General features: G+C 44.2%; 1 protein-coding gene across 2 annotated transcripts in view; it reads left to right on the forward strand.

The window, feature by feature from the left end:
- The window catches only part of TTLL1 (tubulin tyrosine ligase like 1), a 383,001-nt gene that overhangs the window by 78,687 nt on the left and 282,539 nt on the right, over positions 1-21,775 (forward strand). Inside the window, exons 2-3 of one of the 2 annotated variants that reach the window (XM_029600090.1) lie at positions 9,606-9,721; positions 10,565-10,641. In XM_029600090.1, the coding sequence (XP_029455950.1) occupies positions 10,625-10,641 (17 nt within the window). In that variant the 5' untranslated portion in view covers positions 9,606-9,721; positions 10,565-10,624. The remainder of the gene's footprint in view (positions 1-9,605; positions 9,722-10,564; positions 10,642-21,775) is intronic. The other variant, XM_029600091.1, reaches the window with a different exon arrangement.

A 21,775-nucleotide genomic window follows, 5' to 3' on the forward strand; every position in this document is an offset into this window, starting at 1 on the left:
CTGGAACCTTTGCAGGGAAGTGGTGAGGATCCTAGAATGGGTGACCAGCAAATCCATCATCCTACAGGCCACCTAACTGCCAGACATCAACAATGACAGAGCAGAATCTTTCACCCCCATGAGTGGGAACTCCATCAGGATATGGCAGACAGCCTTTTTCAGACCTGGGGCCTGCCACGCATCGATCTCTTCGCTACAGAACTCAGTTGCAAGGTACAGACCTTCTGCTCGGTGTTCCCCAGCTCCCAGAGATTAGTGCAGGATGTGTTCCTCATTAACTGGACGGGGGGCTGCTGTACGCCTTTCCCCCCCATGCCTCTTATCTCTCGCACAGTCCAGAAATGCATCTCTGATAATGCAGACCTCATTCTTATCACCCCAGCATGGCCCAGACAACTGTGCTACTCGTATCTGATTCGACTATCAGTGGACTATCCAATACCCCTGGGCAACAGCCCTCACCTCCTCACCCTAGAGGGAGGCTCCCTCCTCCATCTGCTCCACTCCTCTCTGAATCTCACTGCATGGAGATTGAAAGGCAGTTACTCCATCACCTGAACCTTTCACCTCAGCTGCAAGATATCTTGCTTTCCTCCAGAAAGACCTCCACAAGAATAAATTATTGACAAAATTGGCCCGTTATGCCTCTTGGTGCTCCGACAGCGGGACAGACCTGCTCACCTGTCCACCAGAGCGGTTATTGGACTACCTCCATTTACTCTACCGGAAGGGGCTAGCCACGGCCTCCATCATAGTTCACCTCAGTGCCATAGCAGCTTATCACTCTCTGCATAACGAAGGTCCAATCTCTTGTCACCTGCTCATTTCAAGATTCATGAAAGGAGTTTTACGTCTCCGTCCTTCGATCCAGAAGCCTCCCATGCCATGGGATTTAAATGTTGTGCTGGAGCAACTGATGTTGCCACCCTTTGAACCACTGGATACTTGTCATCCCAGGTTCCTTTCCTGGAAGGTGCTGTTTCTAGTTGCAATCACCTCCACGGGATGTGTCAGTGAGCTGCAAGCCCTGGTACACTACTCATCATATCTGGAGTTCTATCACGACAAGGTTATGTTATGTACACATCTCACTTTCCTTCCTAAAGTGGTCTCAGTTTTCCACCTCAACCAGTTTATTACCCTTCCATCCTTCTACCCTAAGCCACATAGTAATGAGGCAGAGCGTAGACTACACATGCTGGATTGTAAGCAGGCACTCGCTTACTATAAACGCAGAACGCACACTGATTGCAGGGCCTACCAACTTTTCATATCATTTAACCCTAATGCTCCAGGACTACCAGTTTCCAAAAGAACCCTTTCGTCTTGGATCTCAAACTGCAGACAATTCTGCTATCAGAAACACTCAGAGTCTTTGTCTTCATCCCCAAAGGCACACCAAGTCCGGGCTATGGCTGCTTCCATAGCTCACCTTCATGACTTGCCCATTCTGGACATTTGCAAGGCTGCCCACCTGGTCCTTGCTACAAACATTCACCTCTCACTACTGCTTGGACAAGCACACCGCAGCCAACACAGACGTGGGCATAGTAATCCTCAAGGTGAGCACTTCTCAAGACTGCAAGGTCAAAAGATGAACTGTCCGCATACCGTAACTACTGTCTTGAGCCCACTACCTACACACCATCATGGAACATGATCAAGAACATGTGCTCAAGCCAGCTGGGGACTCCCAGGCAGCATGGATAATTCATGCTGCTTATCTACGGGAAAAGAGCAGGTTTGCTTACCGTAAACGGTGTTTTCCGTAGATAGCAGATGAATTAGCCATGCTGACCCTCCACCTCCCGGACAGTTCTTTACTACTTATCTTCTGCTTGGACACGGACTGAGGAGACTGAGGGAAGCGGGGGAGGAGCCAAGCAGGCACACTACACTAAAAGACTCAGGGCCGATGCAATAAATGTGTGTAGAAAGCGGGTGCTGAACAGTCAGCGCCCGCTTTCTTAACGCACCCCAGGCGCCTCCAAGGAGGGCGCCATGCAACATTTAAATTAGGGGTCGCATTAGCAAGGAGGCGCTAGGGTCGCTTGCTCGTCCCTAGTGCCTCCTTGCTAACAAGAACCCGATCGCTTTTACTAACTCAGCCATCTGCCGGTTATGAAAATCGACGCCTAGTTTATTTATTTTATTTATTTATTTTTGGTTTTTATATACTGGAAGTTCCTGTATACAATACATATCACTCCGGTTCACATTTAACAGAAATAACTATCGCCGGGAGGCGGTTACATGGAACATATCGAATATAATGAACGGATAATAATCAAGGTAAAATCTATTATGAAACAACTAAGATCAACTTAGAAAACAACTTGAAACATATAACTGACGCAATATGAACATTACAATAATGCTGTAAGACAAGGCTGAAAGTTTGTTCTTCTTCCTTTTAGCTCTCTGGGAAAGCTTGATGGAAAAGCCAAGTCTTGAGTTTCATTTTGAAAGTAGTATGGCACGGTTCAAGGCGGAGGTCCAGTGGTAGTGAGTTCCAGAGAGACGGGCCTGCTGTGGATAGAGCACGTTTCCTCAGGGTAGATTTAGCAGGTTGGGTGATCATTCTATTCTGGTATGCCCTTCTGGTTGGTTTGTTAGAAGAGTGTAGTTGAAGCTGGAAAGTTAAGTTGAGTGGGAGATGTTATGTAATGCCTTGTGAATCACCGTGCAAGTCTTGAACTGAATCCTATATTTGATGGGAAGCCAGTGGAGATGCTGGAGGATTGGGGTGATATGGTCCCTTTTTTTGGCATTGGTAAGGATCCTTGCAGTAGCATTCAGAACCATCTGGAGTGGTTTGGTAGTGTATGCTGGAGGGCCTTGCAGGAGTGAATTACAGTAGTCTAATTTGGTAAGGATGATGGCTTGGAGGTACTGTGCGGGAAATCCCCTGTAGAGTAGAAGGGCTTTAGTTTCTTTAGCACATGTAATTTAAAGAAGCATTCTTTTGTAGTGTTATTTATGAATTTATTAAGGCTGAGTCTGTTGTCTAGTAGTACTCCCAGATCTCTGACTTGAGGTGCGGTGGAATATCCTGAGGCGTCTGGAGAGTTGCTGGATGTTGGCGGGGTAGAATGCTCCGGTGCTATTATGAGAATTTCCGTTTTTTTGGTGTTTAGCACCAGATTGAGGCTGGTTAGAAGATCGTTGTATAAGAAGTTTATCGGTACAAGTACAGAAAACAGTTTTTTCTGCTTTTCTGTACTTGTTTTAAATGCGCTTAGCTATTAATGCCTACTCCAGTAGGCATTAATAGCTGATCGCTAAATGTGCGTCCGAGACGCACAGTGGTTTTTTTTGCATCGGAGTGAATGCATAATAGCCTCATTCACGTGCATTTGCATGTGATGAGCGCTATTAGGTTCACTCCGCGTTGGACATGCGTGAATAGGCGCTAATCCCCTTATTGCATTAGGGATTGATTAACGCCTATTCAAACCTGCGTCTGACTAAGGGTTATACAGTGCGCTCGGCTGAGCACACTGTTTTTGACTGGCCCCTCAGTGTTCTAAAGAGCTCCGCCACCTAGCCGCCCGGAGGGACGTCCCAGACAGCATGGCTAATTCATCTGCCAACCTATGGAAAACACTGTTTACAGTAAGCAAACCTGCTCTTTTTAGCTGCTTCAGTGCCTAATATATCCATTTCCTCCTAAGACATCTACTTGCACAAAAGTAAAACATTTTGTTGATATCATACAGGGCTTGCTTATATAGAAAAAATACATAATTTTATAAATAACACACACTTCACTATTGCTGATGTTGAAAAAGCAGTTACCTCTTATTTAATAATAAAAAAGTAAATTAAACATAAAAAATACTTGACTTATTGCTATCTAAAAAATTAAGTATTATCATATACTTAATTAAACAAATGAGTTAAAAGTAATTTTCTAAAGCTAAGAAGAGAAGACTATTTTTTTAAATCTCCAAAGGTAAAGAGTTCCAAAGCAAAGAACCTTGGATTATGAACAAACATTCACGTGATTCATCTAGCCTTATCAGTCTAACTGATAGAACCTCTAATAGTAATTGGGATGCCGATAGAAGAGGTCTTATAGGTTGGTATAATTTTAGATCAGCATTAAAACATGAAGACACAAGCCCACTGAATACTTTAAAGACAAACAATAAATTTGATTTACCAAGTAATAGGAAGCCAATGAAGTTGTTTCATGGTTGGAGAAATATGTTGGCATATAGGAATTCCAGATATAATCCTCATTGCCAATTTTGAACATATTGTAAAGCTTTTAATATTATTTGTGGTAAGCCCAAAATAAGATATTACAATAATCAAGTGGAGTCATAATCAGGAAATGTACTTTGTTTTTAGGTCATTCTCTTCAATATACAGGCAAATCTTACAAATCAAACGTAACTTATAATATGCATTACAAACAAGTTGGCCTATATGTGGACATAAAGATAAAGGAGTGTTCATAATAATACCCACATTTTGTATTTGTTTAATATTAGAATAGCGATTTTATTGATAAACAAATTGGAAGGGAGATCTACCTCAGGATTCTTTGTAAGGTACAAGATTTCTGTTTTTTTCATATTCAGAGTCAAATTATTCATAATTGGCTACTGATTGAGAGTAATGATAAAGGACTTGATTTTTTCTAATGTATCATTCACTGACTCATCAATTTGTAAATAAATTTGAATGTCATCAGCAAATATATGAAATTCAACATTGAAGCCCAATAATACTTTACAAATTGGTGCTAAGTACACATTAAACAGGGAAGCGGACAAAGCCGAACCCTGAGGGATCCCAGTTTTAAGATCAAATAATGAAGATTCAGTATTTTTAAAAACCACTTTCTGGTAACACCCCTTTAAAAAGGATGAGAACCATTTATGAACATTACTAGCAATATCAATTTCACTGAGTCTAGATAAGAGGAGATCAGGATTGATTATATCAAAAGCTGCAATGAGATCAAGCAGAACCAAAAGGACTTTTTTCCATTATCCAAACCCCTTCGAAAGACATCAAAAAGAGAAAGTAATGAAGTTTCTTTACTATGTATGACCTGCACGAAACCCTATTTGTGAAAATTTAAGATAGACTGATCATCTAAGAAAAGTTGGAATTGTTTTAAGACCATATTTTTCAAGATTTTAAAGAAAGAATGGAAGATTAAATATGGGCCGATATTTATTAAAATCTTTCAAATCAAGATTCTTTTTTTAAAACAACTTTTATGGTAGCAGTCTTTAATAATTCTGGAATATGACCTTCAGTTAAAGATAAATTCACAAATCTTGCAACGGAAGCTGCATAGTCAGATCTTAAGCACTTCAAAGCTGCATTGGAGCATTTTAAAATAGGACTAAAATTTAGTATTGAGATTCCTAATTACTTCAGTTATCTCACTTTCAGTAACTTCTTCAAAAGTATCCCAAAAAATGTGGCTATCATAATCAATATTAATACTAAAAATATTCAAAAACTTAGAATTCAGTACCTCAGTCTTACTAGTAAAGAAATGACTAAATCACTGGCATTGAAACCTGGATCAGGGTGAGAATTTACATCTTAAAGCGAAGTAAGATGTTTCACATTGTGAAATATCTCTTTTAAGAGAAGTCTCATTTAATGAAGTATTTTCTTTTTGCTACATCAATTTTTTTATACTCTTCAAATTTGGAATGATAACTTTTGATCAACAGGAGATTTTGATTTCCACCATTGCTGTTGTGTGTCCCGCCCGTGGCAGGCCTGCGACTGGGCCTACTCGCCTCCAGTGCCTGTCTGCCGGACCTGGCCCGTCCTCACTGGCGGTGATAGGCAGCCGCCTGCGCTCCTGCACCCCTTGCCTCCTTGGCCATTCCTGATTCCTCTGCGGACCTCTCCGGCTCCTGGCGGGTCTCTCCACGTGTGCTGCGGGGAGACGCCGCCGTCCAACGTCCTGCTTGTTCCTAAGGCGCGCATGCACGCCTTGCTGGCCTTTTAAAGGGGCCGCAACGGGAAACTGACCCATGGCCCTGGATGATGACATTATCAGGCCCTGCTACTTAAGGTAGGGCCCGCCACTCATTCCTTGCCTTGGCAACAGGTCTCCACGCTAGTCGTGTGCTCGTTGCTCATCCTTGTTCCTGACTCGGTTCCTGGTTCCTACCTAGCCTTTGCCTCGGACTGATTACTGGCTTTGATACTTGCTACATTTGGGCTTTGACCCTTGCTACGTTTGGACCATGCTCAGGACTGATTACTGGCTTTGACCCTTGCTACGCTTGGACTCCGCTTTGGACTGATTACTGGCCTTGACCCTTGCTCTGTTGTACCTTGTCTACTCTGCCGCCTGCCCTGACTCCAGCCTGTTCCTGACCATGCCTCTGGTATCTCCCTGGACTTGGCCTACTAGGCTTCGGCCTTCTGCTGCCTGGGTGTCACCTACTCTTGTTCTGGCCCGTCCTTGCTGCCCGGGCCTCTGGATCCCTGCCTTGTCCGGACCTGCCTCGGTCCCTCCGATACCTCTGCTGGTCCCTGGCTACCTACTACATCTTCCATTGGGAGTCGTCTGATGGAGGTCCGCCTAAGACCAGCTGAACCCGGCATCCAAGGGCAATTGGTATCCCCCCCCCCACCCTTTAATCAGCCAGCACCCTGAGCTGACATCACAAGGTAGGCTAACTGTTCTGTCGAGGGGGAGAAAAGAGAGCGAGGGCAGGTGTTAAAGCTCTGTAGCAGTAGGCTGTATGTCAGCAAGCTTGCTGTATGATTAAACAGGTTGCTGCGTACAAGCAAATTAAGTTTAAACCCTGACAAATGTGCAGCCTTGAAAGTCAGTATGAGTCCCATTCCTGGCCTGGTTTCTGATACTGTATTAAATAATGTTACAATTCCACTAAAAAGTAGGCTGTCTGAGCATTACATTAGATTCGGCTCTTATGATGGAATACCAGATTAAGCAAGTATCTTAGAAAGCCTTTAGATCTACATTCTATGTGCCAAATTCATCCTTATGTTGAAACATAGAAATGACGGCAGAAGAAGACCAAGTGGCCCATCCAGTCTGCCCAGCAAGCTTTCACACTTATTTTTCTCATACTTGTCTGTTACTCTGACTGCTGAGGTCAGGGCCCTTATTGGTAACTTTTTGGTTCTAATTTTCTTCCACCCCCCCCCCCCTCCCGCCTTTGTTGTAGAGAGCAGTGCTGGAGCTGCATCAAAGTGAAGTATCAAGCCTAATTGATACTTCACTTTGTAGTATGCGCCGTATTAAGCAAGCTACTCCTATGCTTATCTGTTTACCCAGCCTGTGCAATTTAGTCCTTGTTGGTTGTTGTCTGAATATAAATCCTCTTTTCTTCATTCCCCCTTGCCATTGAAGCAGAGAGCTGCTTGGATATGCATTGAAAGTGAAGTAGCAGGCTAATTTGGTTTGGGGTAGTAACCGCCGCAACAAGCAGGCTACTCCCACGCTTATTTGTGAATGCAAATCCTTTTTCCCACATTTCCTCTTGCCATTGAAGCATAGAGCAATGCTGGAGTCGCATTAACAGTGTGTATGTTTATTGAATAAGGTTATTAATCATCAGGTAGTAGCCATCATTCCCGCAAGCCACCGCCATGCCTCTACTCTTCATTCACATCCTCAAGACTTTATGGATCCACAATGTTTATCCCCTGCCCCTTTGAAATCCTTCACAGTTTTGGTCCTCATCACTTCCTCCGGAAGGGTGTTCCAGGCATCCTTCACCCTCTCCATGAAGAAATACTTTCTGACATTGGTTCTGAGTCTTCCTCTCTGGAGTTTTAAATCGTGACCCCTGGTTCTGTTGATTGTTTTCCAAGAAAAACATTTTAAGACTCTTATGCACACTTGTATTATCAGGTCTAGATCATTTTAATTCCTTCTTTCTGGGGTTACCAGTTAAAAGCATGCACAAGTTATTAGTTCAGAACTTTGCACGTTTAATAGCAGGTTGCTAGTGGAGAGACAAAATTAACCCATGCTGAAAAGCCTTCACTGTCTCCCTATTATATAATCATAAAATGTTAAAATCTTAATCTTTATCTTCAAAGTAGTGTATGGTTTGGGTTTAGCATATTTATCAAGTCGTGTAAAACTCTATGTGCCTGCTAGGGTGTTCCACTCATTAAGAGCGGCACAGTATTTGGGGGTAGGTTTTGTAATATGTGCTTCCCGGTGCGCACACATGGATGCGTTGTTGTTGTGCGTATGTTAGAAAATTTGTGCATCACGCTCACATGCGCACTGGACTTTATAATCCACGCGCGTATGTGCGGGCAGCGCACACAAGGGGGGGGGGGGGGGAGGACTTACACAATGTTTGCACAGCGACACATTCCAGCCTTCCCCAGTACCCTCCCAGTCTGTTCCAATTAAGGAGCGGACTGGGAAGGAACTTCCTTTCCCCTATCTAAATTTCCTCCTCTTTCCTCTCTCCTCCCCACCCCCTAAACCCTACCTTTTTTCTTTTTTTTTTTTTTTTCCTTTTTTTTGACAAATTACTTCAGCTCCCAAGTTACACATGCCAGCAGCTGGCCAGCATGCGAGTTCGGGACAGCCATCAATGGCACTGTCCTGGCCCGTCCCTTCCAGAAAGCCTGGCATTTACACACGTAGGGCTTTGAAAATCTACCCTTTAATGTTTAACTTACCTTAGGGTTTTGTTCACCCAACTCCAATGATTCTAGTTTATTTACATATAGATATGTATAGGGAATGCAAAGTGTCCACCCCTTCAACTCTTTAATTTTATGGTGAAACATAAGATTGATGGGAGGAGCTCTTGCTATTCAGTTCCGGAGTGGGGTATCTCCCCAAACTCTTTAATCTCATGAGTCAGTCCGCAGCCAGTCCATACAGTAGGTTGAAACACACTGCTCTAGTTGTTCTATCATCATGCCAACTGATGAGTACAAGATTTATTTCCACTCATTTTATTGTTATATGTATTTAAACTTTTATTTTCTTTATACCTTGGATCAAGCTGAAAAAGCAGATGGATTAATGTTGCATATTTGTTTTATATGAAATCCCAGGCTCTCTTAGTTGCCGTCTTCAGGTCAGCCACCATTTTTTATGAGGTTGGTTTTTTTTTTTTAAGAATTAAGTTTCTGATGTTCTTCCTTCCCTGTCACCTTGACACCGCTAATCTCCTCCTACTGCAGGACCATTGATCTCATGGCTAATGAAAGCTGGTGCTCCTCCTGCTCTGGCAATCATCTCTTCTTTGGCGCTCATGTTTTGGCCAGTCACGGAGAGGAAGTGACGGGATAGGGTGAGATGGGGGTATTTTTTGGATAATGGTGACAAATCACCACTGCTTTTTGGACCAGCAAAAAGCTGCTGCAGACTCGCAGTTGGGAAACAATGTAGTTGTAGTGTATTCTTTTAAATAAATCTCATCTTTTAATGTAATTAGGAACATTCACCAAAGTTTTGGGAAAGGTTTTCAGTGGTATTGACAAATTTTATTTTTCCCAGTACTATTGAGACAACAATCTAATTTGTGATATTGTTGGTGCGTATCCTGACAAACTTATTTTTTCAGACCAGTTACAGAATGCTAACAAATTGAAATTTTTTTTTTTTAAAGATTATGGCAGGGAAACTGAAGTGGGTCACGGACATAGAAAAGTCTGTGCTTATAAACAACTTTGAAAAGCGAGGATGGATTCAAGTGTCAGAAGGTGAAGACTGGAATTTTTATTGGTAAGCTAAAATTTGTGTTTACATTTTGATCTATAAGAGATTTAGATTATATTATTAACCTATGAAAGGTCAAATTACTGGAAATGTTACACAGAAAAGGGAAAGTATCTAAGTGGGTTGAGCAATAGTCTCTGATTCAAGTGAGATATTAGGATATGAGTTCAAATCTCCTTTCTGACACAAACTGTTAGTTTTGACTTTGTGCTTGATTTTTTTTACTTTTATCCTGTCTTTCCAAATGATGCTCAGGGCAGCTTATAGATTTATTATAATTCAGGTACAATAAGTCCTACCCCAAAGCTCTTACAAGCTAACTGGGTACGTGAGGCAATGATAGATAAAATGGCTTAGCCAAAGTCACAAAGGATGTCACTGGAGGAAATGGGATTTGAACTCAGGTTTCCCTGGTTCTCAGCCCATTGCTCTAACCATGAGAAACCTCCCTGTGTCTCTGAATCTTGGTTGAAAATAATGTATTTGCTGCAGTCAGCAAATCTCTGGAAATGATAAAACCTATTAAATTGTTACTGCAGGCGAATCTGTATAATCCTAGTCACACTTCTGATTGGATGCATGGAAGCAGAGTAGATAGCACTAAGCAAAACATACAAGTTTAACTTTTCTCCCCCTTTGGTTAGAACAGATTATAAAATAATTTACTCTTGTAACAGATCCTTACATAATTGTGGTTTAGACCTCCTAAGAGATCATTATTACTTATTATTAAAGGGCCAATTTTCAAATAGACAGGTACTTTTCGGTCTGTTGTTGGAGAGCATAGCATTCTGAGCAAGTTATCACTGCTTTCTCTCTCCCACCCCTCCCTTCCCTACATTGATACAGACTGAACTGCTGTGGGCCAGCACAGGAAGGGCACGTACGTATTTGGAGATAGGGGTTTATATGGAAGGGGGTCGATGGTGAGTTGCTCATTTCACTTTCTGCTGCCTTCCTGTGCACCATTGGCTTGACACTCTGGATGAGTAGCTAGCTTGCCCACCTGTAGCAACAGCCCTGGGTACTTTCGCATGCATCTATTTTTCAAAGAAGTTGTCTAGCTAGTTTCTCTTTGAAAATTAACTTTCCTTAGCGTTCAGATAGGTCAGTCCCAACAAGTGGGTTATGCACCTCTGCCAGCAGATGGAGATGGAGCAAAAGCTGACGTCATGGCTATATAGTTTCGCCCGACATCAGCCCACCAGTATTCTCCATCTTCAGCAGATGGTGTACATGCATTTCCCTTCGGGGAATTGCATGTGAGTAAACCCCCCCCCCCCCAAAAGAAACCCCCCAGAAAAGTTGGAAAGGAGATGTCGACATAGCACAGCTTGCCTCCTGAGGTGATACCATGTGGTCCCTTCCTCAGTAGTGTGCCTCAATCCGGTAGCTTTGACTGGTGTGGACCTAAATTCCAATTAATGGTTGCAGGCCGAGAGAGGCTCCGCGGTGAAGGCTTTAGCTCTCTCCCCCAATAGCTAGGACTTGTACCTGCTCTCAACCAGGGAAGGCTGAACTAAAATAAAAGTTTTTAACTTTAAAAAAAAAAAAAAAAAAAAAAAGAGTCAGTTACAGGAAGACAGCAGGAGAAGGATCTGTGTCCTCAGCATTCAGCTGTTCCACTCACATCTCTGGGAAGTTCTGTGAGGTGAAGAAAAAGTGCAGACACGGTGGGTTGAACAGCTGTTTGGCTAGGTCCCACTTCCAGGCTTCTTCCATTTTGGCATGCGGTAGGCCACGAGGTACTTGCATGCACTTTTTTGCTGCAGACAGTAGGCACGCTTGTGCAGAGAAGACTACTTTAAGGAAGCTGTTGTACTTAAAGGTTGGAGTGAAAGATTGTCAGTTCCCTTTTTGTCCCTGTCTGTGTGGAGGAGGAGTGTGGTGGTGGTGGTGGTGGTGGTGCTGGTAAGGAGGAGGAGGAGTGTGGTGGTGGTGCTGGTGGTGAGGAGTGTGGTGGTGGTGGTGGCGGCGAGGAGGAGTGTGGTGGAGGATGGAGCGTGACAGGAGTGGGAGGAGAGGACAGAAGAGGAGAGTTGAGAGTAGGGGACATAGTGGTAGGGTCTGAGGAGTAGGAGCAGGGACAGGGGTGGTGGGAGAGATAGGTAGGAGGGAAGTGATAGGAGGGTGGGGGAGGGGAAAGGGTGAGGCAGGAGAGAATGGTGGGAAGAGGTAGGGCTAGACAGGCAGAGCAGAGGGGAAGGGAGCAGGAAGTGCAGGGTCAGGTGGGGGGGAGGAAGGGAGTGGGGAATCCGGTGGGTCGGAGAGTGAGTCTAGGGAGGAGACCCCTCCGGAAGTGGCACCCCAGCCAGGCAAGGGTCAGGCAGCGTGCTATACGCTTCAGCCAGGAGGACAATGATCGGCTGATCGAAGGTGTCCTCCGTCACTATGCCCATCTCTTTGGCAACCTGGCAGTGAAGACGTCCAAGGCAGCCAAGGCACAGCTATGGGCCACCATAGCTGCAGACATCAGACGACAAAGTGGCATACTTCGCACCGGGGAGCAGGTGGCCCACCGTTACAGGGACATAAAGGCGCAGCTGAAGGTAAAGATTGCGGAGCGGAATGAGTACCTGCGGGAGACAGGAGGAAGGTCCCCTTGCCCAATCAGATTCACGGACATGGAGAGGCATCTGATGCAGCGGCTGGGACCAGATGTCTTCAAGGGGTTGGACCCACAACTGGATACATCCCACCTCGAAGATGGTAAGTTGGCCTGTACCTCCCACCAGGTCCTTTGCTGTCCTGTTCAAGGTTCATACACAATGTTTAGTCCTGTATTCAGTTGTGGTTTCCCATGTGTTCTCCAGAACAGTGTTGACCCTCCCTCCCCCACACTGTGCCTAGCAGTATGAGGTGTGGAAGAACTGCTTAGAACTGTGAATGTGTTCTCCTCCCCATCTGCTCTGCACAGCCCAGGGTTGGGCCCCCCTCCCCCACACTGTGCCTAACAGGATGTGGATTTCCAGAACTGCTTAGAACTGTGAATATGTTCTCCTCCCCCATCTGCTCTGCACAGCCCAGGGTTGGGCCCCCTCCCCCACACTGTGCCTAGCAGGATGTGGATTTCCAGAACTACTTAGAACTGTGAATGTGTTCTCCTCCCCCATCTGCTCTGCACAGGCCCTTGCGGAGTTCCCATACCCCATTCCCCAGGCCATGAGGTACAGAGATACAATATAACCTTATATGCTGCCTCACATGATTAGGTGCCCCTGTTCCATGGTACTGTCATTCAACCAAACACTGTGGTACTGATGCTGTTCATCCTTTTGTCCCCACAGAGCACTCTCGTCCCAGGCAGCAGAGGTCTGATCCCAGCTGGGAAGGCCCAGGCACCAGCACTGACCCACCTGGGACAAGGTGGCCACCGCTGTTCACCAGGCCCTTCATCCTTGATGCCGGGATTCAGTGGGCGGATGAGGAGGAGGAGGAGAAGGAGGGAGAGCTGGGCCCCACAGCATCAGGCAAAGGCAGCCCCCCTCAACCTGACCGAGGCCCTAGAAGGTCTGGAGTGGGGGGCCTCCCCCACCACTTTGGGTGCAAGCAGCCCACTCGCATTGGAGATGACTCCTCCCATTCAGGATACCCCTGTCCCGTCTCCATTGAGCCCTGTACCAGCACCTGTGGCAGAAATTGCACATCTCCCAGCACCAGTAGCCCCACCACCAGCACCACAACCAGTTACAGCAGCCCCACCCGACCGACCGAGGACCCATTCACAGGCTCACAGGGAGAGTAAATCCGCATGGAACTGCATGGCCTGAGGAGAGCAGTTACACAGCTGACCCGCCACTTCTAGCTCCACACTGCATCCACCACCCAGGCATCCAACAGTCTGACAGCAGCTTGAGGAGGTTGGTTATCTTCTTATCAAAGTAGATGGCGAGTTCTGTGACTTTGTTGGATGCTTGCTCGTCAGGGATGGAAGGGGGCAAGGGTTTTGTAAGAGATGAAACGACGGAGAATAAGGCTTTGGAGTCGAATGAGAAGTTATGAATTTTTTTTAGCAAAGAAGTCTTTTTTTGGCTTTGAGGATAGCAATCCTGTATGCATTAAGGTGGGCTTTTTAGTATGCAAGGGTGTCAGTGGATGGGGTCGTGCGCCATTTGAGCTCTTTGCTACGAAGTTTTTGTTTGATGCTTTTAAGATCCTGGGTGTACCACGGATTCCTGTTAGCTTGGGGTGGTTTTAAGGATTTAGTAATGGTTGGGCAGGATTGATCTGCAATCTTGCTAGTTATCTTGATCCATGAGTTAATAGCCGAGGGTGCATCGGTGAGATCAAGTCGAACCAGCTCTTTTGAAAGCAGTTTGCTAAGATGATCTGTAGAGCAAGGTTTCCTGTATTGTAAAGTGGTTGTAGGGAAGACAGGTCGAGGATGGTCATTAATTTGAATCTCGGCAGAGATAATATGTTGATCTGACCACGGGATTGGGACATAAGATGGGACGGAGGCAGATGATAGACCCTCATTGAGGAAAATCAGGTCTAAAGAATGTCCCGCTTTATGCGTGGGACCTTTAACGATCTGGCTGAATCCCAAGTGGTTGAGTGCTGTGAGTAAGATGTCACAGTTGTGGGATAATGGGGAAAAGTCCACATGGAGATTAAAATCTCCCATCAGAATGGATGGTTTGTCCCTCTTGAGATGTTTAGCTGCGAATTCGATTAGGGGTGAGGGATCGGAGTCTAGAGTTCCTGGGGGTGAATAGACCAGAGCAATTTGGAGATGGTCCGAGTTGAATAGGGCTAGTTCTAGGTTACTTATTCTGGTGGATAATTGCAGTGAGAGTCCAAGTCCCTTTTTAGCACCTAGTAGTAGGCCTCCTCCCCTTTTTTTGATTCTGGGGATTGAATGGATATCATAAAGTTGGTTGGGGAGATGGTTTAGTAGGACTGTGTCTGTGGGTTTCAACCACGTTTCAGTAATGGCGCAAAGGTCTGGGTTGTTGTCAGTCAGGTGGTCATTGAGGAGATGGATTTTTTTTTTGTGATGGATTGGGCGTTGAATAAGGTTAGAGTAAAAAGAGTGAGGCCGAGGTCCAAAAAGAGACAGACCCTAGATCAGAAAACCCTTGGTCTCCTAAAGATTTTTGATACTCCAGCATCTCTTCCACCACAAGAACTCCTGCATTCAGTCTTACAGAAATCCTGGGAAACACCTTACGCAATCGCAGCAGTTTCCAGGAAAACAGACATAAAATTTCTTATGAGGAAAACATCGCCGTACTCTCTACCACAATTACCTCATGCTTCAATTGTAGTAGAGTCGGCGATGCAAAGATTTAAGAAAACAAAGTCGCATTCCTCATACCCACCAGGGAAAGACAACAAATATTAAGATGAGTTTGGCAGGAAAATATACCATAACTCTATGTTGAATGCTCGAATTATGCACCATCAATTCTACATGGTACAATACCTATATGAGTGCATACAAGCTATAAAAGGTATGCTTTCCTCGACTGCGGATCAAATACCTCCGCTTCTGCATGACATGGAAGAGTGTTCTCGACACCTTTTGAGATCGATCTATTAAGCATATGAAACATCTTCCAGGGCATCTGCAACAGCCATTGCAGCCCGCAGACTTAGCATGGTTACGTTCAAGTTCGATATGTGAAGACTTGCACGAAAAACTAACAAACCTCCCATGTACAGGAGATAACCTGTTCGGAGAATGATTCCAGGACACAGTAGGTAAACTGAAGGAAGAAGCTATAGCAGTACAATCATTAACTTCACATCCTCGTTATTCGACCACACGTCGATATATGGGATCTACTCGTCGGCAATCATATGCCAGGAGACCCTACAGATCTTACCAGTCCTTTTGTACACAGGCTTACCCTGTTTACCAGCGTCCTACTCCACAACAGAATACCTCAACCCAACGTAGAGGTAAACCACGTAACCAGAGCCAGCTACTGCAGTAAAATCGACTCCATCTTTTTAGTTATTCAGCCACCACCACAACATCAAGCTCCACCCGGCAGGATTCATTCTTGCCTGGCAGCCTGGGAGAAGATAACATCCGATCAATGGGTTTTGGAGATAGTACGTCATGGCTACAACTCCAATTTGTCACAAAACCCATATTAGCTCACCTTTCCACTCTCAAAATTCAAGGCTTTCAACCACAATTGGGGGAGGAAAATGCTTTGCTTCACAAACAACAAGCAATTCGCAAAATTTTCCCGGGGACCCAATCAAAAGGATTTTATTCCCCATACTTCCTCATACCCAAGAAATCGGGTGGACATCGTCCCATCCTAGACCTGAGGGAATTGAACAAGTTCCTCATCAAGGAGAAATTCAAAATGGTATCGTTGAAAACAATACTTCCTCTGATTCAAACCAAAGATTGGATGTGTTCCATCGACCTGAAGGATGCTTACACACACATTCCAATCCATCTGTCTTCGTGGCGTTACCTATGCTTTCGCTACGGACATCAACACTACCACTACAAAGTTCTCCCCTTTGGACTATCGGCTGCACCCAGGGTTTTCACCAAATGCATGGTAGTGGTGGCTCATCTCACACAAGGTATAACCATCTTTCCATATCTGGACGATTGGCTCATAATTGCCTCAACTCCAAACATCTTAGTAGATCACCTACATCGGGTGATACAATGCTTACAGGAATTAGGATTAGTGATCAATTTTCAGAAATCACACCTACAACCAACACAACAGTTACAGTTCATAGGAGCATGCCTGGACACTACTTGCAACAGGGCATACCTACTCACCGACAGAATATCGCAATTCTGTCACCTTCTACATACCTTGAACCATACTCGGAGACCTTCAGCGAGAGAGGTTTTGGTAGTCCTGGGCCACATGGCGGCGGCAATTTTCACGGTTCCAAACACCAGGTTACATATGAGACGCCTGCAATGGGGACTAAAAAGCCAATGGAAACAACATTCACAACCATTGACACAGAAGTTATCTCTGACCGCCGAAATGAAAAAAGATATAACATAGTGGCTCCTAGACTCCACCCTGTCCAAGGGAGCACTGTTCAGTTCCCCTCCTCACAACGCAGTCTTAACCACAGATGCGTCTCGCAAAGGATGGGGGGCACATCTCGAGATTTACGAAACACAAGGGTTATGGACAATCTCGGAACAAAACCTGCAAATAAATTTAGTGGAACTCAGAGCGATTCGAAATGCATTACAGGCGTTCCAAAACCAGCTGCAAGGGCGAAGGGTCATGATCTACACGGACAATCAAGTGGCGATGTTTTACATCAACAAACGAGGAGGGTCCGGTTCATGGTCCCTCTGCAAAGAGACCCTGATAATCTTCGAACACGCTCACCGAAATTGCATATATCTCCAGGCAACTTACCTACCAGGCGTGGCAAATACAAGAGCGGACAGGCTAAGCCGCATCTTTCATCCTCACGAATGGGCACTCAACACAGAAATAGCCCAAAACATATTCCGGCAGTGGGGGATGCCTTCGATAGATCTCTTTGCAACAGAGATCAATGCTCAAGTTCCCAAATTCTGCTCGATAAGACCAAGCCAATTCAGGATCGCCCAAGATGCCTTCCTCATCCCGTGGACGACAGGCCCTCCTGTACACCTTTCCTCCCATACCACTCATAACAAGGACAATTCAAAAGTGCATAGCAGACAAAGCTCAACTGATACTCATAGCCCCGGCCTAGCCAAGGCAACCATGGTACAGTTTCCTTCTCTGACTATCCATCATGGATCCAATTCGATTACTGAATTGCCAAGATCTTCTCTGCCAAGATCAAGGGACGCTTCTACACCCGCTACACTCATCTCTCCACTTGACAGTGTAGAGATTGAGAGGCTCCTGTTAACAGAACAAGGAATTCCCACCTTGGCACAATTCATCTTGTTAGAATCCAGGAAACTCTCAACGAGGAAACATTATAGCTATAAATGGAAACGTTACTCTACATGGTGCACTTCCAAAGATGTACCACCATTGGACTGCTCACCTGAGTTGCTCATTGATTATCTTCACACACTATATAAAGCTGGTTTAGCAACATCATCCATCAGAGTTCATCTCAGTGCCATAGGGGCATATCATAGACCAGTTAACAATATTCCTATATCCAATCACCCCTTACTGTCTCGTTTCATTAAAGGGTTAACTCACATTCATCCTCTGATATGTAAACCTCCAGTTCCATGGAACCTCAACATAATTCTGGCACAGCTCATTCTTTCCCCATTTGAACCCATGGACTCGGCACACATTAAATACCTCACATAGAAAGTGGTATTCCTGGTTGCAGTAACATCAGCACGAAGAGTTAGTGAGTTGCAGGCCTTGGTCCATTATTCTCCATATCTGCAATTTCATCACCAAAAGGTGGTTTTCCGAACTCACCCATCTTTCTTACCAAAAGTGGTTTCCCAATTCCATCTCAATCAAACCATGGAATTACCCACCTTTTTCCCTAAACCTCATGCAAATGATAGGGAAAAACTACTGCACACACTAGATTGTAAAAGAGCGTTAGCATACTACAAAGAAAGGACAAAATCGGACTCCCTTGTTTCTCAACTCTTTGTCTCCTTTGACCCAAAGGCACCTGGATTACCAGTGACTAAACGCACCATTTCCAGCTGGATAGCACAATGCATCACATTCTGTTACAATAAACAGAATTTACAATTACATTCTACTCCTAAAGCTCACCAAGTCAGTGCAGTAGCAGCCTCCATGGCATACCCTAAGAATGTACAACCCATAGACATTTGCAAGGCAGCTACATGGTCATCGCTTCATACCTTCATATCTCACTACTGCCTTGATCAACAAGCAGTCACTGATGCGAAGATAGGGCAAGCAATACTGCAATCTCTATCCTCCTGTCCACGGTGACTGCCACACAGTCAAAGATCACGTACAAACAAATATATCATAAACAACGTGATCGGGAGCTTGGGACTCCCATGACAGCATGGCTAATTCAGCCCTGCTATCGACGGGAAAAAGCAAGTTTGCTTACCATAAACGATGTTTCCGTCGATAGCAGGATGAATTAGCCATGCTGACCCACCCTCCTCCCTGGCAGTCACCTAGTCTTCGACTACACTAAGGCTTAATCACAGACTGAGGAGATTCCGTTACTTTCCTGCGCGGGAACACACGCGCAGCTGCAGAGAGCAAAGCTCTGATCTCTGCTTTGACAAGCTCCGCCTCCCAGACCTGATTGTCAGATCCCATGACAGCATGGCTAATTCATCCTGCTATCTACGGAAACATCGTTTACGGTAAGCAAACTTGCTTATCCGAAGCAGAAAGCCTGTGAGGGAATCAGTTGGACTGTTAGATGATCGAGGGGGTTAAATGGCACTTAGAGTAGATAAGGCCATTGCGGAAAGATTAAACAATTTCTTTGCTTCGGTATTTACTGAAGAGGATGTTGGGGAGATACCCGTTCCAGAGAAAGTTTTCATGGGTAATGATTCAGATGGACTGAACCAAATCACGGTGAACCTAGAAGATGTGGTAGGCCTGATAGACAAACTGAAGAGTAGTAAATCACCTGGACCAGATGGTGTACACCCCAGGGTTCTGAAGGAACTGTAGGAAATAAAACACTTTTCCCTCTCTGGAATAATAAGTCTGTGAAAGAGGTCTTTATTTTAAACACACTTTGCAAGGTGGGTGAATGCAATTGAGCAAGCCCAAGTTTTCGCTGGACAAGACTTAGATTTTATACTCTCTAACTTCCTCTTTTTTTTTTTTTTAGCTTTGTGGTTAGCACGTTTGGCTATCTTCCTATCTTTTCTTGCCACCTGTGGAAGGCTGGCCTATTTTTTTTATTTCTGCACAAAGCTTGTGCAATAAGGTGTGTGTTTGTTTGTTTGTTTGTTTTGTGCTTTCCGTACTTGGGGCTGTACAGAGGGGGATGCTTCCTTAATACTTAGTGAGGAAAAGAGAAAGATGTCTTAATATAGCAGCTAAAGGCCCCTGTAGAAAGAGATAACGTCACTAGGGCTGTGCAGACAAATGTGTAACTTTGTTTCTGGGTCTCTTGCTTCTCTGCTTTGCAGAGGCCTGTATATTTCACAAGCTCGTTCCATGGCCTTTATGACATGGTGGGATTTATTCAGGTAATGTGTTTCTAAGAGGGGAGTTTTGGGGAAAGTGTTTTAACTTTATCTTTCTGCTAGAATGAGGCCTGGTTATTTTGGCCTGCTTCCAGCAGCAGCTCTACACAGCTTGTCTGCCAGCTGCTGGGTCAGACATGTTAAATGATTTTTAAAAACAAGGATTATTCTTTCTTTCTTAACTTCTAGGCAAAAGCTACAATTTAAGCATTTCTTTAAGCTACAAAAGTATTTTCAAGCATTCAGTTCTTCCTACCCTATTTATCGCAGCATTCTTATTTCATATAGCAGCATAGAGTTGGTCTTTAATATAAGACACATAAATCAACTTATATTTATTATTTTCTATATAATAGTGACATTTGAACTTTACTTCTCACAGAACTCAAAAATGAAATTTTCAGATCTATTAGTAAAAATTTGTAACCTATCATTAAAATCATCCATTGTACATGAAGATTGATGGGTAGCTAATGTAGCCCCCAATATTTAAAAAGGGCTCCAGGGGTGATCCGGGAAACTACAGGCCAGTTAGCCTGACTTCAGTGCCAGGGAAAATAGTGGAAAGTGTTCTAAATATCTAAATCACAGAACATATAGAAAGACATGGTTTAATGGAACAAAGTCAGCATGTCTTTACCCAAGGCAAGTCTTACCTCACAAATCTGCTTCACTTTTTTGAAGGGGTTAATAAACATGTAGATAAAGGTGAACTGGTAGATGTAGTGTATTTGGATTTTCAGAAGGCATTTGACAAAGTTCCTCATGAGAGGCTTCTAGGAAAAGTAAAAAGTCATGGGATAGATGGTGATGTCCTTTAATGGATTACAAACTGGCTAAAAGACAGGAAACAGTATTATTAAATGGACAATTTTCTCTGTGGAGAGGGGAGTGGGCAGTGGAGTGCCTCAGGGATCTGTATTGGGACCCGTGCTTTTCAATATATTTATAAATGATCTAGAAAGGAGTATGATGAGTGACGTAATCAGATTTGCAGATGATACAAAATTATTCAGAGTAGTTAAATCACAAGTGGATTGTGATAAATTGCAGGAAGAGCTTGTGAGACTGGAAAATTGGGCATCCAAATGGCAGATGAAATTTAATGTGGATAAGTGCAAGATGATGCATATAGGGAAAAATAACCCATGCTATAGTTACACAATGTTAGGTTCCATATTAGGAGCTACCACCCAAGAAAGAGATCTAGGCGTCATAGAAATCGTCGGTTCAGTGTGCTGCGGCAGTCAAAAAAGCAAACAGAATGTTGGGAATTATTATAAAGGGAATAGTGAATAAAACAGAAAATGTCATAATGCCTCTGTATCGCTCCATGGTGAGACCGCACCTTGAGTACTGTGTACAGTTCTGGTCACAACATCTCTAAAAAGATATAGTTGCACTGGAGAAGGTACAGAGAAGAGCGACCAAAATGATAAAGGGGATGAAACAGTTCCCCTATGAGGAAAGGCTAAAGAGGTTAGAGCTGTTCATCTTGGAGAAGAGATGGCTGAGGAGGGGATATGATCGAGGTGTTTAAAATCATGAGAGGTCTAGAACGGGTAAATGTGAATTGGTTATTTACTCTTTCGGATAATAGGACTAGGGGGCACTCCAATCGGAGAAAGTTCATTTTCACTCAACACACAATTAAACTCTGGAATTTGTTGCCAGGGGATGTGGTTAGTGCAGTGCAATTAGTTTAGCTGGGTTTAAAAATGGATTGGATAAGTTCTTGGAGGAGAAGTCCATTACCTGCTATTAATTAAGTTGACTTAGAAAACAGCCACTGCTATTACTAGCAATAGTAGATTTAGTTTTTGGGTACTTGCCAGGTTGTTATGGCCTGGATTAGCCATTGTTGGAAACAGGATGCTGGGCTTGATGGACACTTGGTCTGACCCAGTATGGCATGTTCTTAACGAGGAAAA

Source organism: Rhinatrema bivittatum, chromosome 4 (assembly GCF_901001135.1).
Source record: "Rhinatrema bivittatum chromosome 4, aRhiBiv1.1, whole genome shotgun sequence".
NCBI lineage: Eukaryota > Metazoa > Chordata > Amphibia > Gymnophiona > Rhinatrematidae > Rhinatrema > Rhinatrema bivittatum.